Source organism: Dermacentor albipictus, chromosome 1 (assembly GCF_038994185.2).
Source record: "Dermacentor albipictus isolate Rhodes 1998 colony chromosome 1, USDA_Dalb.pri_finalv2, whole genome shotgun sequence".
NCBI classification, from domain to species: domain Eukaryota; kingdom Metazoa; phylum Arthropoda; class Arachnida; order Ixodida; family Ixodidae; genus Dermacentor; species Dermacentor albipictus.
This window is the reverse complement of record NC_091821.1, coordinates 181,981,170-182,003,751: the sequence shown is the minus strand read 5'-3', so window position 1 is coordinate 182,003,751 and position 22,582 is coordinate 181,981,170. Positions and strand designations below refer to the sequence as shown.

Sequence of the window (22,582 nt, the reverse complement as noted above, 5' to 3'; positions counted from 1 at the left end):
CGGCCCATGTCTGAAGATGGCTCAACTGGTTCGATGACATAATTCACAGGAGATGCTCGTTCGAGAACACGATAAGGGCCGTCATACTTAGGGACCAGTTTTGATGAGAGGCCAGGGGCAGTTAGAGGAACTGAGAGCCACACGAGCGCTCCCGGATCGAAGGTGACCGTGGCAGTGGCGTCACCGCGAGTGCTCCTCTGGCGCTCTTGATCAGCGGAAGTAAAGGCCCGTGCGAGGTCGCGGCACTCTTCTGCATGTCTGACCGTGGCAGAAATAGGCACGCACTCGGATGCATCCGGCCGGTACGGCAGAATGGTGTCAATGGTGTGCGAAGGGTGTCGACCATACAGCAAAAAATAGGGTGAAAACCCAGTGGTGCTCTGCGTAGCGGTATTATACGCGTAGGTGACGAATGGCAGAACGGCGTCCCAGTTCGTGTGGTCGGAGGCCACGTACATTGAAAGCATGTCGCCGAGCGTACGGTTGAAGCGTTCTGTGAGGCCGTTCGTTTGAGGGTGGTAAGCCGTAGTCGTACGATGAACAACGTGGCACTCTTTGAGAATCGCTTCAACGACCTCCGACAGGAAGACGCGCCCGCGATCGCTGAGCAGTTCTTGAGGTGGACCATGCCGCAGGATGAATCGGCGTAGCAGGAATGATGCAACATCGCGCGCTGTAGCTGCTGGGAGAGCGGCGGTTTCGGCGTATCGTGTAAGGTGATCTACTGCCACAATGGCCCAGCGGTTACCAGACGACGTCAGGGGAAGTGGTCCATACAAATCGATGCCAACGCGCCCGAACGGCCGGATAGGGCAGGGTAGAGGCTGCAGACCAGCTGGCGAGTGGTGGGGTGAAGATTTTCGGCGCTGGCAGTCGGGGCATGAGCGAACGAACTTTTGAATGTAGTTGTACATTCCCCGCCAGTAGTAGCGTCGTCGGAGGCGCTGGTAGGTTTTGAAAAGTCCCGAGTGAGCACACTGTGGATCAGAGTGGAACGATGCGCAGATATCAGAACGCAGGCTTCGAGGTACAACTAATAACCACTGGCGGCCGTCAGAGGTGTAATTGCGTCGGTGAAGCAGGTCGTCTCGAATGGCGAAATGGCGAGCTTGACGGCGCAATGCACGAGTGGTTGGCTGCGATGACGGATCAGCAAGGCAGTCTATGATGGAGGCAATCCAGGGGTCCTTGCGCTGCTCAGAAGCAATGGTCCCAATGTCGACGGAAGAAACGTCAAGCTGGGATATTGCGCAGCAGGGATTGTCGACTGGCAAGGGAGAACGTGAGAGGGCGTCAGCATCAGCGTGCTGGCGTCCGTTCCGGTACAGTACGCGGATATCGTAATCCTGTAAGCGAAGCGCCCAGCGGGCGAGACGGCCTGAGGGATCCTTCAATGACGACAGCCAGCATAGTGCATGGTGGTCCGTGACGACATCAAATTGTAGACCATACAAATAGGGCCGGAACTTGGTAAGCGCCCAGATGATCGTCAGGCATTCTTTTTCCGTGACGGTGTAATTGGTCTCGGCTTTAGTAAGCATACGGCTTGCATATGCCACAACATATTCAGGAAACCCTTCTTTGCGCTGCGCTAGGACAGCGCCGAGGCCAACACCGCTGGCATCTGTGTGTACCTCAATAGGTGCCGTTGGGTCGTAGTGGCGCAAAATGGGAGGAGACGTCAGCAAACGACGGAGCTTAGTGAACGCCTCGTCGCACTCGGACGACCACGAACGGAGAGGTCCGTTGCTGCCAAGGAGCTTCGTCAGGGGCGATATGACGGCGGCGAAATTGCGAATGAAGCGCCTGAAGTAGGAACATAAACCTACAAAACTGCGCAGTTCTTTGACGGACGTCGGTTTAGGAAATTCAGCTACGGCACGAAGTTTGTCTGGATCGGGGAGGATTCCATCCTTCGAGACGACGTAACCTAGTATCGTGAGCTGCCGTGCTGCAAATCGGCACTTCTTTAGGTTCAGTTGGAGGCCAGCGTTTGCTAAGCACGTCAAAACACGCCGTAGGCGTTGAAGGTGCGTGGTGAAGTCAGAGGCGAAAACAACAACGTCGTCAAGATAACACAAGCACGTGTGCCACTTCAAACCGCGGAGAACTGTGTCCATCATGCGTTCAAAGGTTGCTGGCGCATTACAAAGTCCAAATGGCATGACGTTAAATTCGTATAAGCCGTCGGGTGTGACAAAGGCTGTCTTCGGCCTATCGACGTCAGCCATGGGTACTTGCCAATAGCCGGAGCGTAAATCTAGAGATGAAAAGAATTCTGCTCCGTGTAGGCTATCGATGGCGTCATCGATTCGCGGCAGCGGGTATACATCTTTGCGAGTGATCTTGTTCAGGCGCCGATAGTCTACACAGAACCGTACCGAGCCGTCTTTTTTCGTAACAAGGACGACAGGAGATGCCCATGGACTGTTCGAGGGTCGGATCACTTCGCGGCGAAGCATATCGTCCACTTGCTCATTAATCACACGACGTTCTGTGGCAGAGACGCGGTATGGTCGTTGCCGCAATGGCGGTTGGGAGCCAGTGTCAATGTGGTGCGTGACAGCAGACGCCCGGCCAAGGGAAGGTTGCCCGACATCAAAAGAAGAACGAAATTCTTCTAAGATGCGCAGAAGCTGTGAACGCTGAGGTGGGGTGAGGCCATCGGCAATAGATGAATCGAACACACCTGTGGGCAAAGGGTCCGACGTCGAGAGAGAACCGAGCGTGTTGTAACTGGCGCAGGACGTGTCTTCGGGAACATCCGTAATTTGTACGGCGTCAATCACTTCCACGTGGCCAAGACATTCGCCTTGAAGCAGCATCACAGGGTATGGGAAGGGGTTACAGACAAAAATAGCTGTGGAGCCCTGTTTGACGTTCACAGTCGCAAAAGGCAGCAGTAGACCTTTTCGGTTATAAAAGTGGCCCGACGGAGAAAGTAGTGCGATGGCGTCAGAGAGGCTGCTGCACTGCATTGACACAATCACTGACGAGTTGGCAGGAACGTTTGTGTCGTGCCTGACGAGTAGTTTGTTCGCAAAGGGGGCATTATCGGCAAGCGTCATATCTGCGATCGGCGACAGTTCTAGTTCGGCCCGTGCGCAACGAATGACGGCATCGTGGCGGGCGAGAAAGTCCCACCCCAGAATAACTTCGTGGGAGCACGAGGAAATCACAATAAATTCGACGGCGTATACAACGTCCTCGATGAGAACACGAGCGGTGCACGCCGCAATCGGGTGAATACGCTGTGCGCCTGCTGTTCGGAGGGCGAGCCCAGCAATGGGCGTCGTAACCTTTCGAAGGAAGCGACAAAGCTTTGCGTCCATAACTGATACAGCGGCTCCGGTATCCACGAGGGCATGTGTGCGCACACCGTCAACTAACACGTCTATCACATTGGTCGGGCTACGTTGAGGACTTCCGCGTTTCGATGGGGTCGCAGTCCTTGCCTCATGGACTGCGACGATTAGTTTTCCTCATCCCGAGCTTCGGGCCGAGGCCGCATCGGTGATGGGGAGCGTCGGCGTGGAGAAGTTGAGCGGCGGATGTTGGCGGACCGGTGGAATGGTGGTGACGCAGCCCGAGGTTCGTCGTCGTAATAAGGGCGCGGAGAACCCACCATTGAACTTGGCCCATATGGTGTAGCGCTAGGCGACTGCACGCGACTACAGTAGCGTGCGACGTGGCCTGCGTAGCCGCACGCAAAACATATCGGTCGATTGTCCGCTGTACGCCACCGAGTCGTTGCGGCAGGTCCCATCCATGCGGAAGGACGCGTTGGACGTGGCGGCTGGTGAATCGATTGCATAGTAGGCTGTTGTCGGGGCATAGCGAGGACTTCGGCGTACGTGAGAGGTCCCCGCTGAGAGAGTTGTTGAGGCTGGGTGACGACTTCCGCGTAGCTGAGTGGCACAGCTGTCGGGATCTGTTGGGGCCTGGCCATGACTTCGGCGTAGCTGTGAGGCGGAGCCGCAGGAACACGCTGGTGGTGCTCAGGCAAGACCTCGTGCAGTTCTTGCGCTATGACACGGCGAAGTGGAGGCGCAAAACTTGGCGTAGGCGCGTGTGCCGACTGCGGCTGTGCAAAATCCATCAACGAGAGTTGCCGGGCAACTTCCTCGCGGACGAGCGCCTTCATTTCTGCGAGCAACGCTGCCTGGTTGGACATGGCAGCCAAACCAGCGAGGTGTTCGTCACGCGGTAGAGATCGACGGGTCAGTGACCGCTGCCTGCGGAGTTCTTCATAGCTCTGACACAGTGTGACAATTTCATCCACAGAGCGTGGACTTATGGCCAGCAACATGTTAAAGGCGTCGTCCTCTATGCCCTTCAGGATGTTTCGGATTCGATCAGACTCCGCCATGGTCGAATCGACTTTCCTGCATAGGTCCAGGACATCTTCGATATAGCTGGTGAACGTTTCGCCTGGCTGTTGAGCTCGTTCTCGCAAACGTTGCTCGGCACGCAGCTTGCGAACCGCAGGGAGACCAAATACATTGGCGAGGGAAGTCTTAAATTCCGACCATGTCTGGAACTCTGCTTGATGGTTGTTATACCACAGGCTGGCAACTCCAGCGAGGTAGAACAGAACATGACTCAGTTTGGCTGCTTCGTCCCACTTGTTATGGTCGCCTACCCTGTCGTACGCCGTGAGCCATTCGTCCACGTCAGTGTCGTCCGCCCCAGTGTAGATAGGAGGGTCGCGATGACGAGGCACCCCGGGACACGCAGTGGGTGCAGGAGGAGGCGTTTGCTGGGAGGCGTCTTGGGGCATGGTAGATGGTAGGGTACGAGACCGGAGTTCCAGGATGATCGTCTGAGGGTACCCCGCACACTCCACCAATTCTAAAGGTGTTTATTAGGCAGAGCTCGGAGCAGCGCAACGTCGACGGGCAGGGCAGTCACCACTTCCAAGCACGAGAGCCGTTGCTGAGCATGAGCGCTCGACCCACTACTGTTTAGAGCCAGTAGCGCTGAACCCACTAGCCGTCTCTCTTCGCTACAATTTCTTATTACTTCTACATTTCAGTTTCCCCCGATGCTTTCCAAGGCTTTGTTGTCTTTTGGCATCACGTACTTGGTTCCCGATATACTTTCTGTATATTAGAGTGACGCTTGAAGACATAAAATGGATTACTTGTGCAGCAAACAATTAGGCTCACCACTTGTCACGCCGCCATGCAGATACCTCCTGCTTAATGTGTATATATGAGATGCTTTTGACCTTGCACTCGAAAGCGATGGAATTGCATGTTGCTTTTTAACGATAGCAAGTGCATTTACGTTTCCTTTGCACATTTACACGTACGAGTGACTGCGCACCGAGCAGGGTTACCAGGGCCCGTATGCACTCACGAAACCTACTCGAGAAACTTTTTAAATTGACTCGCTTTCAAATTTGCGTCCGCTATTAATTACAGCGATTGGCTTGCTAACGAGACGATAGCCACAGCGATAGCCAGTCGCTGATTTCAATTGCGGAAGAGGAGCCTTGTGAACACTGGTTCAGTTCCGCTCACTTACTACACAAGCAGATTTCAACTTTTGTTCGCCACGCCGCTTCTGTAGGTTTACCCGGCGGCTGCTGACACTGATAAAGTAACTTTACAAAACTCTATTGTCGCTAATTTCGTGGTAAGAGGTTGATTACCAGAAGAGAAACTCAAGGCCAAACTACAAGCATCACGCATTTCAAGGTGTCTGCCCGTATTTTAGCCTCTGTTTCTCAGTAAACGTTGGCAAAAGTTCGTAAAGTTCAGTCTTTGGGTCCTTGAGAGTGCAATGTAGTCCATATCTACGTATAAGTATCACTTAAATATTGGCGCGAACAGTCATAAAAATCCGTGACATCACGGCGAGCGGTAACTATAGAAGGCGGCGTCGGCTCGCTCGCAGGTGCCATTACCCTTCTGCAACGTAAAAAAAGAGCCACTCTTACCAAGAGAGTAGGCTTAGGGAGACAGAAAAGACGCACAAACAAAATACAGGGTGCTGTTCTGGACATTGACAAATTCCGCCATATTGTCGAATTCTGTAATGGCGGCAATTCGAGCCAATCGGAGAGACCGTAGCAGCTCTCTCAGCTACTCGGAGCTAACAGTATGGTGAATTCAACAATATGGCGGAATTTGTCAATGTATACAGACCAGCACCCCGTCTTTCGTGTGCACGTCTTTTCTGTCTCGCCAAGCCCACTTTCACGGTAAGAGTGACCCTTATTTTTTTTCATTGTCTAAGGGTAACTTACTGATACAGCTCAACTTAATTTTTCTCTTCAGTGCCCCTTGAACCTCGTGCGCGTAGTACCGCGTGTCGGGGTTTTCGCCGCTGTACGCAAGCAGCCATTGCAAATGAAAGTTAACGCGTTCCTCGCGAAGCGCGACTGGTTTCGCAATTCTCAGCGTTACTGCGAACAAAGGAAAAAATAAAGCGTTGCGCCGTTTAGGGAGGATGCTTACCTATGCCGCCCTGGCTTAAATCTGTGGATGTGCTTGGTGTTGAGCTCTGCAGAAAAAAAAAAAAGAATGCGGTCCACACGATTATTACTATTTTCTCTCTGTTTGGCATCGCGTCAACTCGCTGAACGGCGAGGAACAAAGCGAAACAAACAATGAGGGGAAATTGCTCAGCAGCAGAGTGAGGCAGCAGAGCCTGTTGTATCGTCATCAATATGTCAAAATTTTGCAAAAGCAAATGCCTTTGCAGGAGGGAATCCAAGTGTTCAGGGTACTATAGGAATTTCATTCGAGAAATGGTGATGGCTCTGAAAGCCTGTACTCGGCAGTATAACGCGGAGTGCGACAGCTAGCTCCCACTATAGAGTAAGGGTATAGCTGTTTTGCTGACGACTGCGTCATTTACACGCACATATTAACTCCCGAGGATGTCACTGGCTTACAAACGAACCTAGTGCAATTCAGCTAGTGGTGTAAGGTCTAGCATACGGCGATAAACGTCGAAAAAACAAAGCCTGTTAAATTTTCTACACTTACTAATACTCCTCTAAACGTTTACACCATAAACAATACAGGTATAGATAGAGGGAGTGCAAAGTTTCAAGTACCTGGGCATCCATTTAACCACAGATCTAACTTGGCACACACACATAGAATATATAACCAAGAAGGCATTTAAGAAATTAGAATTAATCAAACATCGTTTGTATCCTGCCAACTCAGAAACAAAGCTTCACGCTTACACATCTCTCATACGGTCTTTGTTAGAATACGCATCGATAATATGGCACCCAGGTACTATTACATTGCAGAACTGCATCGAGTCAGTACAGAATAAGGCGGCAAGATTCATACTTTTTTCATATTCACCCTACACGGGCGTATCATTCTTAAAAAGCAGCATCAACATTTCCGCTTTGAACACCTGACGCAAATATTCGCGTTTAATCGTCTTGCATTCTTTATATTAAGGCGAGTTGCAACTAATCGCATTAAACCGGCACATCACATTTCATCCAGGCGGGACCATGAACACAAAGTGGAATCCATATTTGCTCATACACTATAAAGTACCAATGTTCACCTCTAGTGCAATCCATAAACCAATGGAACGCGTTACCAGAAAACATTGTCGCTCGCACTGATGCAGCTAGTTTTCAAAGGGAACTTCAGGAGCATCTCCATGAATAACGGCCATATAATGCTTCTTGTTTTACTCGTGCACATTTAAATGTGTCACTCAACCTTTACAATATACTACTGGGCTTACCAATTCCGAGATTCATTTCAGTGTCCCTGTTATTTATGCGTATTCGAAATTGTGTAATATTTCTCTCGTTGCGCCTGATTTAAGTATGAATAGCATCCTGAAAGTGGCGTTAAACTTCCTTTATACCGAGGTGTTTTCCTGTTACCCAACTCATATCATTCTTTTTCTTCTTGATTGTTCAGGTGTTTCTACATTTGAAACAATAATTTTGTATTGCCCCCCCTCGCCCCCCGTTTCTATGTAATGCCCTTCAGGGTCTTTCGGGTACATAAATAAATAAATAAATAAATAAATACAGCGATGTGCGATGACTAAAGGAGGGGTTCCGATTTCCGGGTTATGTGCACGTTTCTGCAAACAAATTTAAGAGAGCGCACGCATCTCAACTGAACAAACTGAGACGACTCGACTGCCGGCTATCGGAGTCGTTAGGCTTTGGCTCCTTTATTAACGCGACAGCGTTAAGGAGCTCGTGTCGCAGAAAAGCCGGCGTCGGTGTCGGCGGCGTTGGCCGTGAGCAATAAATCCCTTCATGAATAAAAAAACAACTTGCAAGATGGGCTGGTTGGGAATCGAACCAGGGTCTCCGGAGTGCGAGACGGGGACGCTACCACTCAGCCACGAGTTCGATGTTTCATAGCGGTACAAAAGCGCCTTTAGTGAATGTGGTGTTGCCTTAGAAACTTTCCGTAGAAAGTTATACTGTGGTGTATATCGGTATTTATGCGCATGTAACTTACAGAAGTCGCAGGTACGCGAGTAGCGAAGTACGTTTCCGCTACATTTCGTCTGCGCTTTGCACACACACACACACACACACAGCCATCTTGCGGCAAACACAGAAGACCCTCTCCTCGCAATGTGTGGCGCTGCCCCGACATGTGGCGCGCCACTCGCCCGCTTCTCCCCTTCGGGCTGTGCAGGGACCGGTGCGAGGATGCCCCACTACCCTTGCGTTTAATAGGTTTTTCGCTCTCTCCCCTTCCAACTTCACTCGTCACTCGCACCCTCGCGTTTTGGCAACATGGCTCTTCTTTCCGCTCACAGCGCGATTCCTAGGTGCAGCGTCCGATGCGGGGCGCCTCTGACCTGATCGCTGCGCCGTAGCGCGTCTGGTGGGAAAGCGTCCCCTGCGATGTGTGCCGAGCTGCTTCCGAGGAGTCATGCGTCTGCGTGGTGCTCCCAAGCGAGATAGAGGACGATCCCATCGAGCCGTCAGCCCCATGATCGCGTCGGCCTTCATGGCGCGTCGCGGCCCGGCTTTCCATGCTGATTACGACGTTTGGCTCGCGTAGATAATTTCTCCCTCCGAGACACCGAGTTCTTTGGTCAGTTCCGCTTGCTCAGGCGCACGTTTCGTTGCCACGCCGAACGCTGCGTTGCTCGGCGCTCACCGCGTGATTGGTGGATGCAAAGTCCGATGCAGGGCGCCTCATAAGTGATCGCTGCGCCGTAGCGCAATGTCTTACACCCCTTGGCGGGTCGACGGGAACGCTATCGCGTTCCACTCTTAAAGGCGAAGTTTAAGTGTCCTCCAATTATTTGCGAGTGGGCGCCAGAGCAATTTGCTAATATCTCGTGGTGCGCAGGCTTGCGCACCACGACAAATTTTAAAGATTGGCGCACGGACGACAGTAGCCGCTTCTCTTGACACCACTACTCCGAGTCCAGGGACCCCTTCTGTCCCTTCCGCCTTTTCCGTCCACCAACCATACCAGGAAGACCCTCGATACATAAAAAAAACCTCACCCGCGCATTTCCGATGTCAATATCACGCGTTTAAATGTATAGGACGCGAAGTGCATGCAAACACGAGCGTATTTCGTCAATTCCGAAACAACCCGGGAGATAGGCCATTTACTTTTCTGATATTGCTATGGCGGCTTGGTTAACACACTTGTCACCTTCAACGGCGATGAAGAACGTCTCTATAATCTTTCTTGCCAATTGTTACTTGTGCCTTTATTTAATCTGTGTTTGCCTAAATATGGGATTGCAATGACATTTTTTGCAGTGCAAGACCAAGTGGGACCCTACTTCGTTCTTGACACTCAGCACATGTTCCTAAATGCTTTCGAAACCCTCAGGAGCGCATGGCTCTGATGGTTTCGAGGAGACAGAGAGTGTTAGTAGCCGACAAATAAGGACTATTTGTCGTTTCGCCGGAGGGCATGTTCTCAGAGAAGGCCGCCAATGCTGTTGAAACGCATTTCAAGACAGCGTCCGTGAAGGATGCTAAGCTAAAAGAGCTGGCATTAGCCGTATTTGGGATGTTTATTTTGGGATGTTTATTGTCTATACTCCATCTCACAAGTAGTTTACAGCACTGCCGCTGCTTCGCGAGGCGTACGTACACAAGCAATATCCTTGCGCAGCGGCATATAGTTCCGGGCGTAGCTGTCTGATTAATAGCAGTATTAGAAAGTTTTTGTTTTTGCTTGGTACATAATACATTATAGCGATACTTGACATGCTAGGAGCTTTGCACATGCACGTCGTATACCGTGAATTCAGCAGCCGCTGTGCAGACGACGCAGTGCGAATGAACACGCCTCGAGGGGCATACGGCCTTCTATATTGCCTGAGAAGTCCGGCAGCGTCCACAGTGCTACAACTTGTGGGATAGAGTATAGAGTATAGAATTCTAAGGGCTCGAAGTTTGAGCTGATGTTCCTAGCAAAATCCAACAAACAAGGCGTTCCATTTAGGGTGATAGCATCTGAGGCAAACACGCGCCAGTGAAAAGTTGCAACTTGGGTGCAGGAACAGCTATCCTTCCTGCAACAGGATGGATAGGTGGGCTAGTTGGTAACACATATTAATAAAAACTTAGAGCGCTAAAAACACCAAAGACGTAGAAAAAGAAACACACACCACAAGCGCATGAGGTGTGTGTTTCTTTTTCTACGTCTTTCGTGTTTTTATTAATGTCCTTCTTGTACTGCGCATAGCCGTTCGCTGTGTTCGTAAGTCGCAGGCTTTGGTGAGGTTTCTCGAGGACTGCAATCCTGGGAGTTGTAGGGCTTTCTGTGCCGACGTGGACAATTGATATTACTTGTTGTCATATGCAAGCTAATGCAGTGTGTGAAGCAGTGTATAAGGCAATTAGAGAATGACCAGGCAGCGTTCATTAGCAGGTGTCTTGTTTCCGTTGAAAGTTTTCTATAGATTTTTATTAACGTTCGGCACATGTGGACTGAAATGGTAAGATGGCTTTGCAAAGGGCTAGCGGTTCTAGCGTAGCCCCTGGTCTTAGCAATATATGTATGGCACACGTGGACAGGGAAATCGAACGCTATTCCAGTGGCCGTGCGGCTTACATTGCCAGACACGTGGATGCTTTTCTTGTTTTAGTGGACTGGTTAATGTACAGAAAACGGTAGTTCATGATTTAAAGATATTGAAATACTGGGAATTGGAACTAGGTTTTACTTTTGAACTTCCAAAGCAAGAATAGATACAGTTTTGGAAGTAGAGTACTTCTCGCAGGAAACCTAATATGTTTGCAATAATGTCCAAAGTCTGCAAAACTTCTCAGCTGAGCTTTTGGTCTAAGCATTCTAAACTTGTACAAAAAATGATGTCTCTTGCGTACGGTCTTCTGTGTAAAAATCTTGTCACGACAGGATGTATGCTAGCTTCAGTAATCAGTCCCTAAGATTAAAGCAGGCTACGTATTTATAATTTTTCATCGCCAGGTCATCTGATAAAATAAAAACATTTAAGAGAAAGACACTTCAGAAGGATGACATTGCCGGCGCTAAGAAAAACAATACAGTTGTAAAGCTATATGTGTACGAACTTCCACACGGGTTCAATAATGTTGCGGGGAGCTTTGGTGTACGAGTGGTTTTAGTGTGCCGTGGAAACTAGGTGAGCTTTGCCTGGCTGAACAGAATAAGGCTGAGAAGTCCTCGGCTACGAGGAGGTATTAGTGCCGGGTAGCAGACAGGGATACTAAACGCTAGATGCGGTGCAGGGGTAGTTTATTGCATTCCTTGTTTGTGCGAAGTGCGTACTTTAGCCAAACAGGCCATTTTGTTAACACCCGACTTCAGTAGCATGCACTCAACATCAAAGAACGTAGCAGGGTCGCACCTACAACCATGCAGTGCAAGAAGTGTCGTTGTAGCCCCATTTTTAGCAAGACAAAGATTCAGTAAATACGTACTTCCGCAAGCTGGATAGCCGAAAGTGGACGTAGATGACTCCGAATGGCGAGACTAGAAATGAAATAGACTTCATACTCTGCACTAACCCTGGCATCATACAAGATGTGGACGTGCTCGGCAAGGTGCGCTGCAGTGACCATAGGATGGTGAGAACTCGAATTAGCCTAGATCTGAGAAGGGAAAGGAAGCAACTGGTACATAAGAAGCCGATCAATGAGTTAGCAGTACGAGGGAAAATAGAAGAATTCCGGATCAAGCTACAGAACAGGTATTCGGCTTTAACTCAGGAAGAGGACCTTAGTGTAGAAATAATGAACGACAATCTTACGGGCATCATTAAGGAGTGTGCAATAGAAGTCGGTGGTAACTCCGTTAGAGAGGATACCAGTAAGCTATCGCAGGAGACGACAGATCTGATCAAGAAACGCCAATATATGAAAGCCTCTAACCCTACAGCTAGAATAGATCTGACAGAACTTTCCAAGTTAATCAACAAGCGTAAGACAGCCGACATAAGGAAGTATAGTATGCATAGAATTGAACATGCTCTCAAGAACGGAGAAAGCCTAAAAGCAGTGAAGAAGAAACTAGGAATTGGCAAGAATCAGATGTATGCGTTAAGAGACAAAGCCGGCAATATCATTACCAATATGGATGAGATAGTTCAAGTGGCTGAGGAGTTCTATAGAGATGTATACAGTACCAGTAGCACCCACGGCGATAATGGAAGAGAGAATAGTCTAGAGGAATTTTAAATCCCACAAGTAACGCCGGAAGAAGTAAAGAAAGCCTTGGGAGCTATGCCAAGGGGGAAGGCAGCTGGGGAGGATCAGGTAACAGCAGATTTGTTGAAGGATGGTGGGCAGATAGTTCTAGAAAACTGGCCACCCTGTATAAGCAATGCCTCATGACCTCGACCGTACCGGAATCTTGGAAGAACGCTAACATAATCCTAATCCATACGAAAGGGGACGCCAAGGACTTGAAAAATTATAGACCGATCAGCTTACTTAATATTTAATATTAGTAGCTTAATATTAGCTTATTATTTATTAAGGCAATCGCAAATAGAATCAGGAGCACCTTAGACTTCTGCCAAGCAAAGGACCAAGCAGGATTCCGTAAAGACTACTCAACAATAGGCCATATTCACACTATCAATCAGGTGATAGAGAAATGTGTGGAATATTACTAACCCTTATATATCTAGCTTTCATTGATTACGAGAAAGCGTTTGATTGTGTCGAAACCTCAGCAGTCATGGAGGCATTACGGAATCAGGGTGTAGACGAGCCGTATGTAAAAATACTGAAAAATATCTATAGCGGCTCCACAGCCACCATAGTCCTCCATAAGCAAAGCAACAAAATCTCAATAAAGAAAGGCGTCAGGCAGGGAGATATGATCTCTCCAATGCTATTCACAGCGTGTTTACAGGAGGTATTCAGAGACCTGGATTGGGAAGAATCGGGGATAAAAGTTAATGGAGAATACCTTAGTAACTTGCGATTCGCTGATGATATTGCCTTGCTTAGTAACTCAGGGGACCAATTGCAATGCATGCTCACTGACCTGGAGAGGCAAAGCAGAAGAGTGGGTCTAAAAATGAATCTGCAGAAAACTAAAGTAATGCTTAACAGTCTTGGAAGAGAACAGCAATTTACAATAGGTAGCGAGGCACTGGAAGTGGTAAGGGAATACATCTACTTAGGGCAGGTAGTAACGGCGGATCCGGATCATGAGACGGAAATAATCAGAAGAATAAGAATGGGCTGGGGTGCATTTGGCAGGCATTCTCAGATCATGAACAGCAGGTTGCCATTATCCCTCGAGAGAAAAGTTTATAACAGCTGTGTCTTGCCAGTACTCACGTACGGGGCAGAAACCTGGAGGCTTACGAAAAGGGTTCTGCTTAAATTGAGGACGCGCAACGAGCTATGGAAAGAAGAATGATGGGTGTAACGTTAAGGGATAAGAAAAGAGCGGATTGGGTGAGAGAACAAACACGAGTTAATGACATCTTAGTTGAAATCAAGAAAAAGAAATGGGCATGGGCAGGACACGTAATGAGGAGGGAAGATAACCGATGGTCATTAAGGGTTACGGACTGGATTCCAAGGACAGGGAAACGTAGCAGGGGACGGCAGAAAGTTAGGTGGGAGGATGAGATTAAGAAGTTTGCAGGGACGACATGGCCACAATTTGCACATGACCGGGGTAGTTGGAGAAGTATAGGAGAGGCCTTTGCCCTGCAGTGGCGTAACCAGGCTGATGATGATGATGCATTCATACCAACATGATCTGCTTTCCGTCTTGTTGCACAGCAGCATGGTTTCATAAAACTGTACAAGTGACTGAATAACTTACATTTGAAATCGTGGATTCTCCAGTTTCTTCCGCATCTCCGCATCGGTCCGAAGCTCCCTTGTCACTGGAAATTAGGCAAATTTATGTATAGATTTCTGCCGTGCAATATTTTTCATTACAGCAACAATCTCATTGCTGATAACGAAGTAGCCACATGTGTTCCTATTAAAATACTGATAACTGAGAAATTAAGTGACCGCTTACAAGCTATAATAAACGGTTTTAGCATATAGTGTGTACAGCCCACTCTGCTCACACCCGTGCACCTTAACAAGTTAGAAAAAGGTAATTCCTGCGAGTAGAGCTTTTTATTTATTTCAAATATTTTGCTGTCGTTTCAAATCGCGGAGCAGGCGCTTTTATAAATTGTTGTGATATACGCTTAAGCTTAATTTGGCTGTGTTAGTTTAGTTTTCTGGTCCAGCATTAGCGTTACTAACGCTTTAAACAGCAGGCATATTCTCGCTATTCTACTTTTGTCCGCACGCACAATAGCAGGTACGATAACCATCTCGGAAGGTCTGATGTTGATCTTGAGACATGTTATGCCGCGAGGTGACAATGTTTCGATAGCGTGCTTTAGTTTAGCGATGTAAGCAGTAGGTGCTGTTTTTTCATTCAGTGCGGTGAATTGTCAGTTCCTTTGCTTACAAGAAACTTAGAAGCAACTGCGAAGGGCTCTCATTCCAGCTTTGGAGCATTCGACATGCGCATAGTACCGCTAGTTTGCTTTCGGACACTGTGCACACAGCTAAATCTTATTGCAACTGGTTCAATTCGTTTCCAAGTCATGTATTTACGTTGATACAAGTGACCGTGCTCAAAAAAAAAAAAAATCCTCGCTAAATTTCGTAAACGTGTTGGAAGAAACTCAATTTGGTCCGATTAGTTGTTATTCTCTGCTCGTTTGATCGGAGTTTGCGGTTGTCTGCTGTGTTCCCAAGCCCGGGCCGTACTTAGAACACCGCGTACTGCGAACACGAAAGGGCACCAGTCAACAGACGCAAACGACCTTATCACAGAGATCAGCTAACTAGCTAACTAAAGCGAAAGGTGCACCCAGACTCACAAACGGAACTCTCATTTATCTCACGACTCGGTGACCAGGTAATTTCACAGTTCTAGCTTCGTTCGATCAGTGCACAATATGCGTAGTTAGCTCCTCAAAGCGGCAATTCACGAATTGGAGCCAATGAGTTTGTAGAGCGTATTCACTTGGAATTAATTTCCAGAATGACATCAGTTGGAGATGTGTGCAATCAAATCGCTTTTTCTTTTTCAGAACGCTCTTTCGTGCATTGAAGCACAAAAATAATATATCTCGAAAATAAGATCTCGATACCGGTGTCATCCTGGAGATTAATTTCAAGTTGATACGTCTTGTGAACTCACCGGCTTGGACTCATTCTTGGCCTCATTCTTGGCCTCATTCTTGACACTTTGCGTTAGGTAGGAGGTTCCTGTCATGCTGCGCTTTCATAAAAAGAATGTGGAACCGAACCTCTGCCGTCGAGCACAGCAGCCCGGTGCTCTAACCACTAGGTCACGATCGTACCCATACCTCTTTCGTTCCAAAGGCAACCAGCTCTTGGTTAGACTGCACTATGTCCAGAGGCCGGCACACTTTTCCCTCGTACTTTTCTAGCAGTAATTTACGCTGCGTATAAACTGTGCGACGTTCCTCTAATTTCATGATCGTCCAAGTTAATTATGGCTTTAACACTTCTTCGCTGGAGTACAAATGCCATTTTTACATGCGCTTTACATGTCATTGTGATAGGTACGAATGATTGTATAACACGTAGTCGCTGATGACGTCACAGCCAGTGTTTCTCTCGCTTACGCTCGTCGACTATCCAAATTGTCATGCATAGAGGTCGGTATATTTCAGGCACTATACAGTCGGGCGGAAGTGCGGCCGGTTCGGCTTTACGGTTCTGGAATGAAGAAAACGCGGTGTGCTAGCTTTCGAGCTCCTTCCCTTCGAACAAGTGCAGAACCTGCGTCGAACTTTGCGCGTAGGCTCGGACGCGGTATCTTGCCTGAGGGAGAGAGCAATGCCGCAGCACTCTCGACCACCTCGACCTTCTCTCGCCACTGCCTCCACACACACACACACACACACACACACACACACACACACACACACACACACGCACACGCACACGCACACACACACACACACACGCACGCACGCACGCACGCACACACACATATTGTTGGGCGCATTGCTGTTATCATGGTGCTCCGTGGCGCGCGACCGGCGAGTCCCGTCGGCAGCCACGGTAGTTGAGGCCTGGACTCGACGCAGTAAAGCCGAGACCACACGTAGTACGCTTGCGGAAGCGCGCAAGCTCGCGCACGTCAGCGCGCTTAGCGCCTGCTGCGCCTCGCGAGTAATGGCGGTTTGCATCTACAAATACGCGCGATAGCGCGCGCGCTCACTGGGCTCACTCACAGACGCCTTGGCAGGCGCCGCTTCGTGCTTTGTTATCGACAGTGTTACAAAAGGCTTAGATATCTATAAACGTAATTGTTATATTTTTATAGCTTTTAGATCGGCGCAAAAAGGAAAGAAGAAGCACTTTCTTGCATGATAAAAATCTGCTTCACTGAGAGTTTAACGTTCCGCTCCATAGCTGCCTACCCAGGCGCGCCGACGCGAGGCAAGCAACCCAAGCGCGCGATAACAGAGAGGAGCTGTTCTGCGACATCACGCTGCGTTTCGACGCGTACGAGCCATGCCGCAGCGTCTGCGCATGTACGCATGCGTCCGCATGCGTACGTGTGGTCTGGGCTCTAAGGTGGTGTTCTCTGTATGCCTGGCGCCCGTCTCTGGGGCGCGCTCACCCAAGAAGAGTTAGAAGAGCGACGATGGTGCACTGTCGTGAGCAAGAAAGCATCCGGCATGCGGCGAAATGTGGCAACCGTACGCGAACGTTATTCACTTACGTCGACAATCATCTTCGATGGTTTTTGCGCCGTTTTTGATTAGCCGTGGATAAGTCACATGACTGCGCTGGAGAGTTCACGTGACGGTGACGCCGGGGGAGAACAATGACGATAATGATAAAACCGACGCGAGAAATCGCGAAGATCGTGCTAGTTATCTTACTTTCGGACTGCACTACTACTTGCATGAAATGTATTTTTTTTTGCCTTTTTGTCTTTGGCTGAATAAGTAATGTTCAGTTAAATGTGCCAACAAAATTTTCGCTTCAAGTTTACTGCTCGGCAGCAGCACGGATTAGCGAAGGCCAGCGAATAATGGTCTGGCACAGTCGAGGCGTCCTCGATCTCGAACCTTGGAATAACCGCAGTCTGCCCAAACATGAACAACGTATCACCACATAAGCGGGTGTAAAGATGACTTACTTTTCCACAAGCTTGTGCTGCTCCAGCAGACCGCGGTAGTAGTCTCTCCTCTGCTTTGGGGTCAAGGTTTGCACATCTCGGAAGACAGGGAAGCCCATATCTTCGGGTGGCACGTATCCAGCTTTTCCAGGAACAATCTCTGCGCACATTTCACAGCGAACTCTGCACTGCCTGCGTTCGTCTGCGTCTCCAGAATGTTCCCCTGAACTTGTGACTGTTCCTGCGCGGGGCGTGCTAATCCCATTTCAACGTAAAGTTTGCCTTCATCAATACGTGTAAAATCTGGAGTGCTACTAAGGGGAGTAATCGTTAGCATGACAATCACGGGAATGCCAAGCCGAATAAGCTGCATCGTAGCCAGCTGCTTATTCACGAAGCTCGTGACTAACGAGCATCTCATGAAATAATGTAAACATTGTTGCCGTGATAGCGATGACGACGACAGCAACAATAAAAACAGGTGCAGTAGCAATGTCTTATTCGCAGCGTTTGGAAATCACAGTAGCTCGCTTTATTATGCATGCGGACCTACCGCAGTGGCTTGGTCGTCCACTCTTGTTCTCTCTCATTCCCAAATGGAGCCAAATACAGCTTAGCTTCAGCAGTGGCGCCTAATGGTCCGACAAACTCAAAAAGAAAAAAAAATTACCGACGATTACGTTACTTCCTAATGCGAAATTTGAGCGCAGCAAATGCGAGCCTTTGTTTGCGTTTGGCCTCGGCCTCGGCCGCGCGAACGGTAGAGTCTTCTCTGCGACGGCGATGAGCTTCTGCTTCAGCCTCGCTTACTGCTGGTTGCTCTCGACGGCGGCGATGAGCCTCCGCTTCGGCGGTGCGAACGGCAGGGTCTTCTCGGCGGCGGCGATGAGCTTCTGCTTCAGCCTCGCTTACTGCTGGTTGCTCTCGACGGCGGCGATGAGCCTCCGCTTCGGCGGTGCGAACGGCAGGGTCTTCTCGGCGGCGGCGATGAGCTTCTGCTTCAGCCTCGCTTACTGCTGGTTGCTCTCGACGGCGGCGATGAGCCTCCGCTTCGGCGGTGCGAACGGCGGGGTCTTCTCGGCGGCGGCGATGAGCTTCTGCTTCAGCCTCGCTTACTGCTGGTTGCTCTCGACGGCGGCGATGAGCCTCCGCTTCGGCGCGCGAACTGCAGGGTCTTCTCGGCGGCGGCGATGAGCTTCTGCTTCAGCCTCGCTTACTGCTGGTTGCTCTCGACGGCGGCGATGAGCCTCCGCTTCGGCGGCGCGAACGGCAGGGTCTTCTCGGCGGCCGCGCTTAGCCTCTGCTTCGGCGACGCGTACTCCTGGATCATCTCGACGGCGGCGACGGTAAGCTTCTGCTTCGGCGGCACGCACCTCTGGATTCTGACGGCGACGGCGCTGGGCCTCTGCTCTGGCAGCTCGTTTAGCAGCAGCAGCAGCAGCAGCAGCAGACGGAGGACTTCCATCGGTCGTCTCGCTCATGGCTCAGAAAGAACTGGCAGATAATTTCGCAGTGGCGAACGGCAGCGGCAATTTCGGCTCGGGCGGTGCACATATACAGATCCGCCGCCACCGATCTGGCTCTCTGATTGCCACCGCACAGGGCGAACGGCAGCGGCAATTTCGGCTCGGGCGGTGCACATATACAGATCCGCCGCCACCGATCTGGCTCTCTGATTGCCACCGCACAGGGGTTGCATTGGAGGAGGAGCGAAGAAAGGAATTAAGTTCGAGCCGGCGCTTTGACAACCGGAGACTCGCAGGAAGAGGGGTGAGGGGGGCGGCGTGTACACCCAGCGGCAAACGATGGGGGCAGAAGCGCGCGCAGCAAGCGGACAACACGATAAAGGGAGGAGGGAAGAGATAGCAGCGACTGACTGATGCCGCTGACGCCGATAGTGAGTCAACCCCAGCTGCGGAGTTGGTTTCAGGGACAACGCCGCCGATGCCGACACAAACAATATGATACCCTCGCTTCCGCAGCGCTAAGAACCAGGTCTAGCCGTGGGAAGGTGGTCACGTATTCGTCGACGTGCCGGGGCCTACGTGAAATAACCGGCGCGTCGGCAACTGAAGAGCACCCTATCCGCCACACAAGAACAGGGGGGGGGGACCCTTTCCTCCTCTTTCTGCATGGCGGCGACGGTGTTCTATGCAGTCACGTTATCTTGACTCTCTAGCGGCGTCAGCGGCATCCAGCGGTATCACTCGGTCGCTGCTAGCGCTGGGGGGATGAAAGGGGGGCGGAGCTGGTTACGAGGCCGACGACAACGCCGACGACGGCGTGAAACCCAGGAACGGACGCCAAAGAGCTGCGCTCTAAAAAGTTGCAGTCTCGACCGAAAGGCGAAGCATTATTGCGATAGCAAATTATTAGACAGCTGTACGAAGTAAGGTTAGCAGTTTTATCGGACGTATGAACTGCTGCAAAGATTCGCTTACTAACTAGATTAACAAGCATGGTGTCACACGCTCACAGGCAAACGTGAGCACATCTCGCTCGATGACCGCGGTCACTCGCTGTCAGAACGCTGGCTTCATGAAGAGCGGCAGCAGTGGCGAGCGAATTACCCTTCGCGCTGCCTCTCGCCTCAACACGAACTAGGCGCGCGAGAACACAGCGCTCACGACGCCATCAACTACCTCGGGTCCGTTAACTTTCGATCTCACCGTAGATTGCCTCCAAGATGTGACGGGACGTGCGCGCAGTACAAGCGGAGACGCACGCTACCATGCCCTCCCCCCCCCCCCCTCCTAGCGCAAGTGCATCTCCTCGCTCAGCACTTGCGCGTGCGAAAATCCGGCCACCCCCTCACCACTTTCCTCCCTTCCGCGCGCGAGAAGACGCCGCCGCACCGCGCCACCATCCTTCTAAGCTCACCCTCGCATGCTTTACTTCGCGCGGCCGCGGTATTAGACAGTTTTAGTTACACGTACGAGGCTTCACGTACGCAAACGTGAAAAGCCTACGTACCTTACGTGCACGCCACCCGAAACGCTTTTAGCTACACGCACGCGACGCACGCCAAGAGGGACCCCGTAGCTCCATCTATCGGGAAATGTGAACACGGCGGTAGCCGATTCGATCCTGTCGCCGTGTTTCGATGCAAGCCGTCTGCGCGCGCGCGGCCCGCTATCGCCTGTTCGTGATCTCGCGGAACTCGCGCGCGAAGCTGTCTACGTGCGCAAGAAACGCACGCAAAGAAATTGAATCTCACGTACGTCCGTGAGACGCGCGCGCGCCCGCTACGTTCTACGCATGCGCACTGCTCACACGTAGAAGCTCTACGTACGCAAAGCCGTACGTGTAACTAAAACTCTCTATTATCTCACTTTATACGGAACCTCACGGCGGCAGCGGCGACACCAACCGCGCCGGCGGCAATTTACCTGGAGCGCCCATGTTTTTTTATTTGCAGTAAGAATTGTTGGTTATTTGATGAGGTACTGGATTGGTTATAAAAGCTTGTCATGACTCTTAAGACGCTTTGGGTTGTGGCACATAAGAATCCCCTTCACTGGTACGCGTAGCAGGCACTGATTAATTAATTATAACCGCATGCATACGACAAGCGAAGGTTCTCAAACTCAAGTACAGGTACTGGGGCGCACGCATTAACGTGGCACATCGAACGACGCACTGCAGAGTTAAAAAGGTATTGCTAAAGGATTCTGCAAGTTGTAAAGGGGAGTTCGGGGGAAGGGGGTAGTAGTGAAGTAACCGCAAGGACCACATGCGCCGCCCACAGCTGCGTGTTTCAGACAAGTGTGCTAAACCTGTTGCGTGCACTGCTGATGCCTCTATGGCATAAGGCTACGGTGCCGAGGCTCAGGCTAGGAATAGAGGGCGTCTTACCTGGCTCCCAGTTCTCCTCCTGTGGCAACTCCGTCCTGTGGTAGCGTCTACTTGTGGCTGCAACAGGATGCCGAGCCATTAACGAATCATGTGTGAGTGTCACTCACATGCAATCCATACCAGATATCGCATCCCGTGTGATATAGTCAGAAACAATGAAGGGCCATCTTCCCGTAAGCAGGACGATTTCGTATTACGAATTTAGAGAAATTATTTAGAGAAATTTTCGCAAACTTTCTAATTATTGTTTTCGATCGCGGTACTTGCGAGAACAAATTCAGCACGCATAGGCAGTGGAGTGGATTTCTACTTCAGGAAACCTTTGGAGCAACCTAACCTAATCTAATCTAACCTAACGTGCCGCGTATAGATTATCACCACTAATAACGTTCCTTTTGCGCTATAACAGAAAGCGCAAAGGGAACCTATAAGCTACCGAGGTTGCGGGCTCAGTTCGCGACCTCGGCGGCCACATTGCGAAGGGGCGGAATATAAATCGCTTGTTAACTCTTTCGTTACAGCGAAAAAGTGGTCAAAATAGCAAATAAAGAAGGGATCAAAATTAATTAGGATCTTTCACTATGTGCCAGCCTAGGGCCGCGATTTTGTAGCGATGCCTCTTCCGATGCTATGCCTTTTCGCGCTTTTTAGCGCTTCGCCAGTGGTCAGGACGACACTCCACCCGCGTTGTCAACGGGATCAGTCGGCCGTGAATGGTGGATGAATAGGAGTGGCATCGACCGGAAAGCATCGATACAAAATCGCCGCCATAGGTGTTGAGGCAAGCTAGCTTTCATTTTTTTTTTTGGTTGCCCACGCTGTCGGCGGAAAGACTAACTACGCAGTACGAGGTACGGAACAGCGGGCTCGAGCAAACGCGATGCAGTGAAGCGGCGGACGTTCAAGCGTCTGGTCTGTGCGTGCACTTGAGGCATCAAGCCTATAGCGACACTATTTGCACGCCCCTTTTCACACGCAGTCAACTTGGGGGCAGCCACGATATGCTTAGCGAGATTGCTGGCTTTTCGCGAGGCTTATAGCGCGTCTTTATAGCGGTATAGCGTCTTTTCACTCGCTATATGCCTCACGATGTCATACCAACA

The 22,582-nt window shown here is 50.3% G+C and overlaps 1 protein-coding gene across 5 annotated transcripts in view; it reads right to left on the bottom strand.

The window, feature by feature from the left end:
- Positions 1 to 22,582, bottom strand: part of LOC139053105 (proline-rich protein 36-like) — a 49,819-nt gene that overhangs the window by 7,368 nt on the left and 19,869 nt on the right. For all 5 annotated transcript variants that reach the window (XM_070530263.1, XM_070530265.1, XM_070530276.1 and 2 more), the window contains 4 exons: positions 21,480 to 21,536; positions 17,646 to 17,784; positions 14,271 to 14,334; positions 6,465 to 6,510 (listed from right to left, as the gene is read on the bottom strand). In XM_070530263.1, coding sequence (XP_070386364.1) covers positions 6,465 to 6,510; positions 14,271 to 14,334; positions 17,646 to 17,784; positions 21,480 to 21,536 — 306 coding nt within the window. The remainder of the gene's footprint in view (positions 1 to 6,464; positions 6,511 to 14,270; positions 14,335 to 17,645; positions 17,785 to 21,479; positions 21,537 to 22,582) is intronic.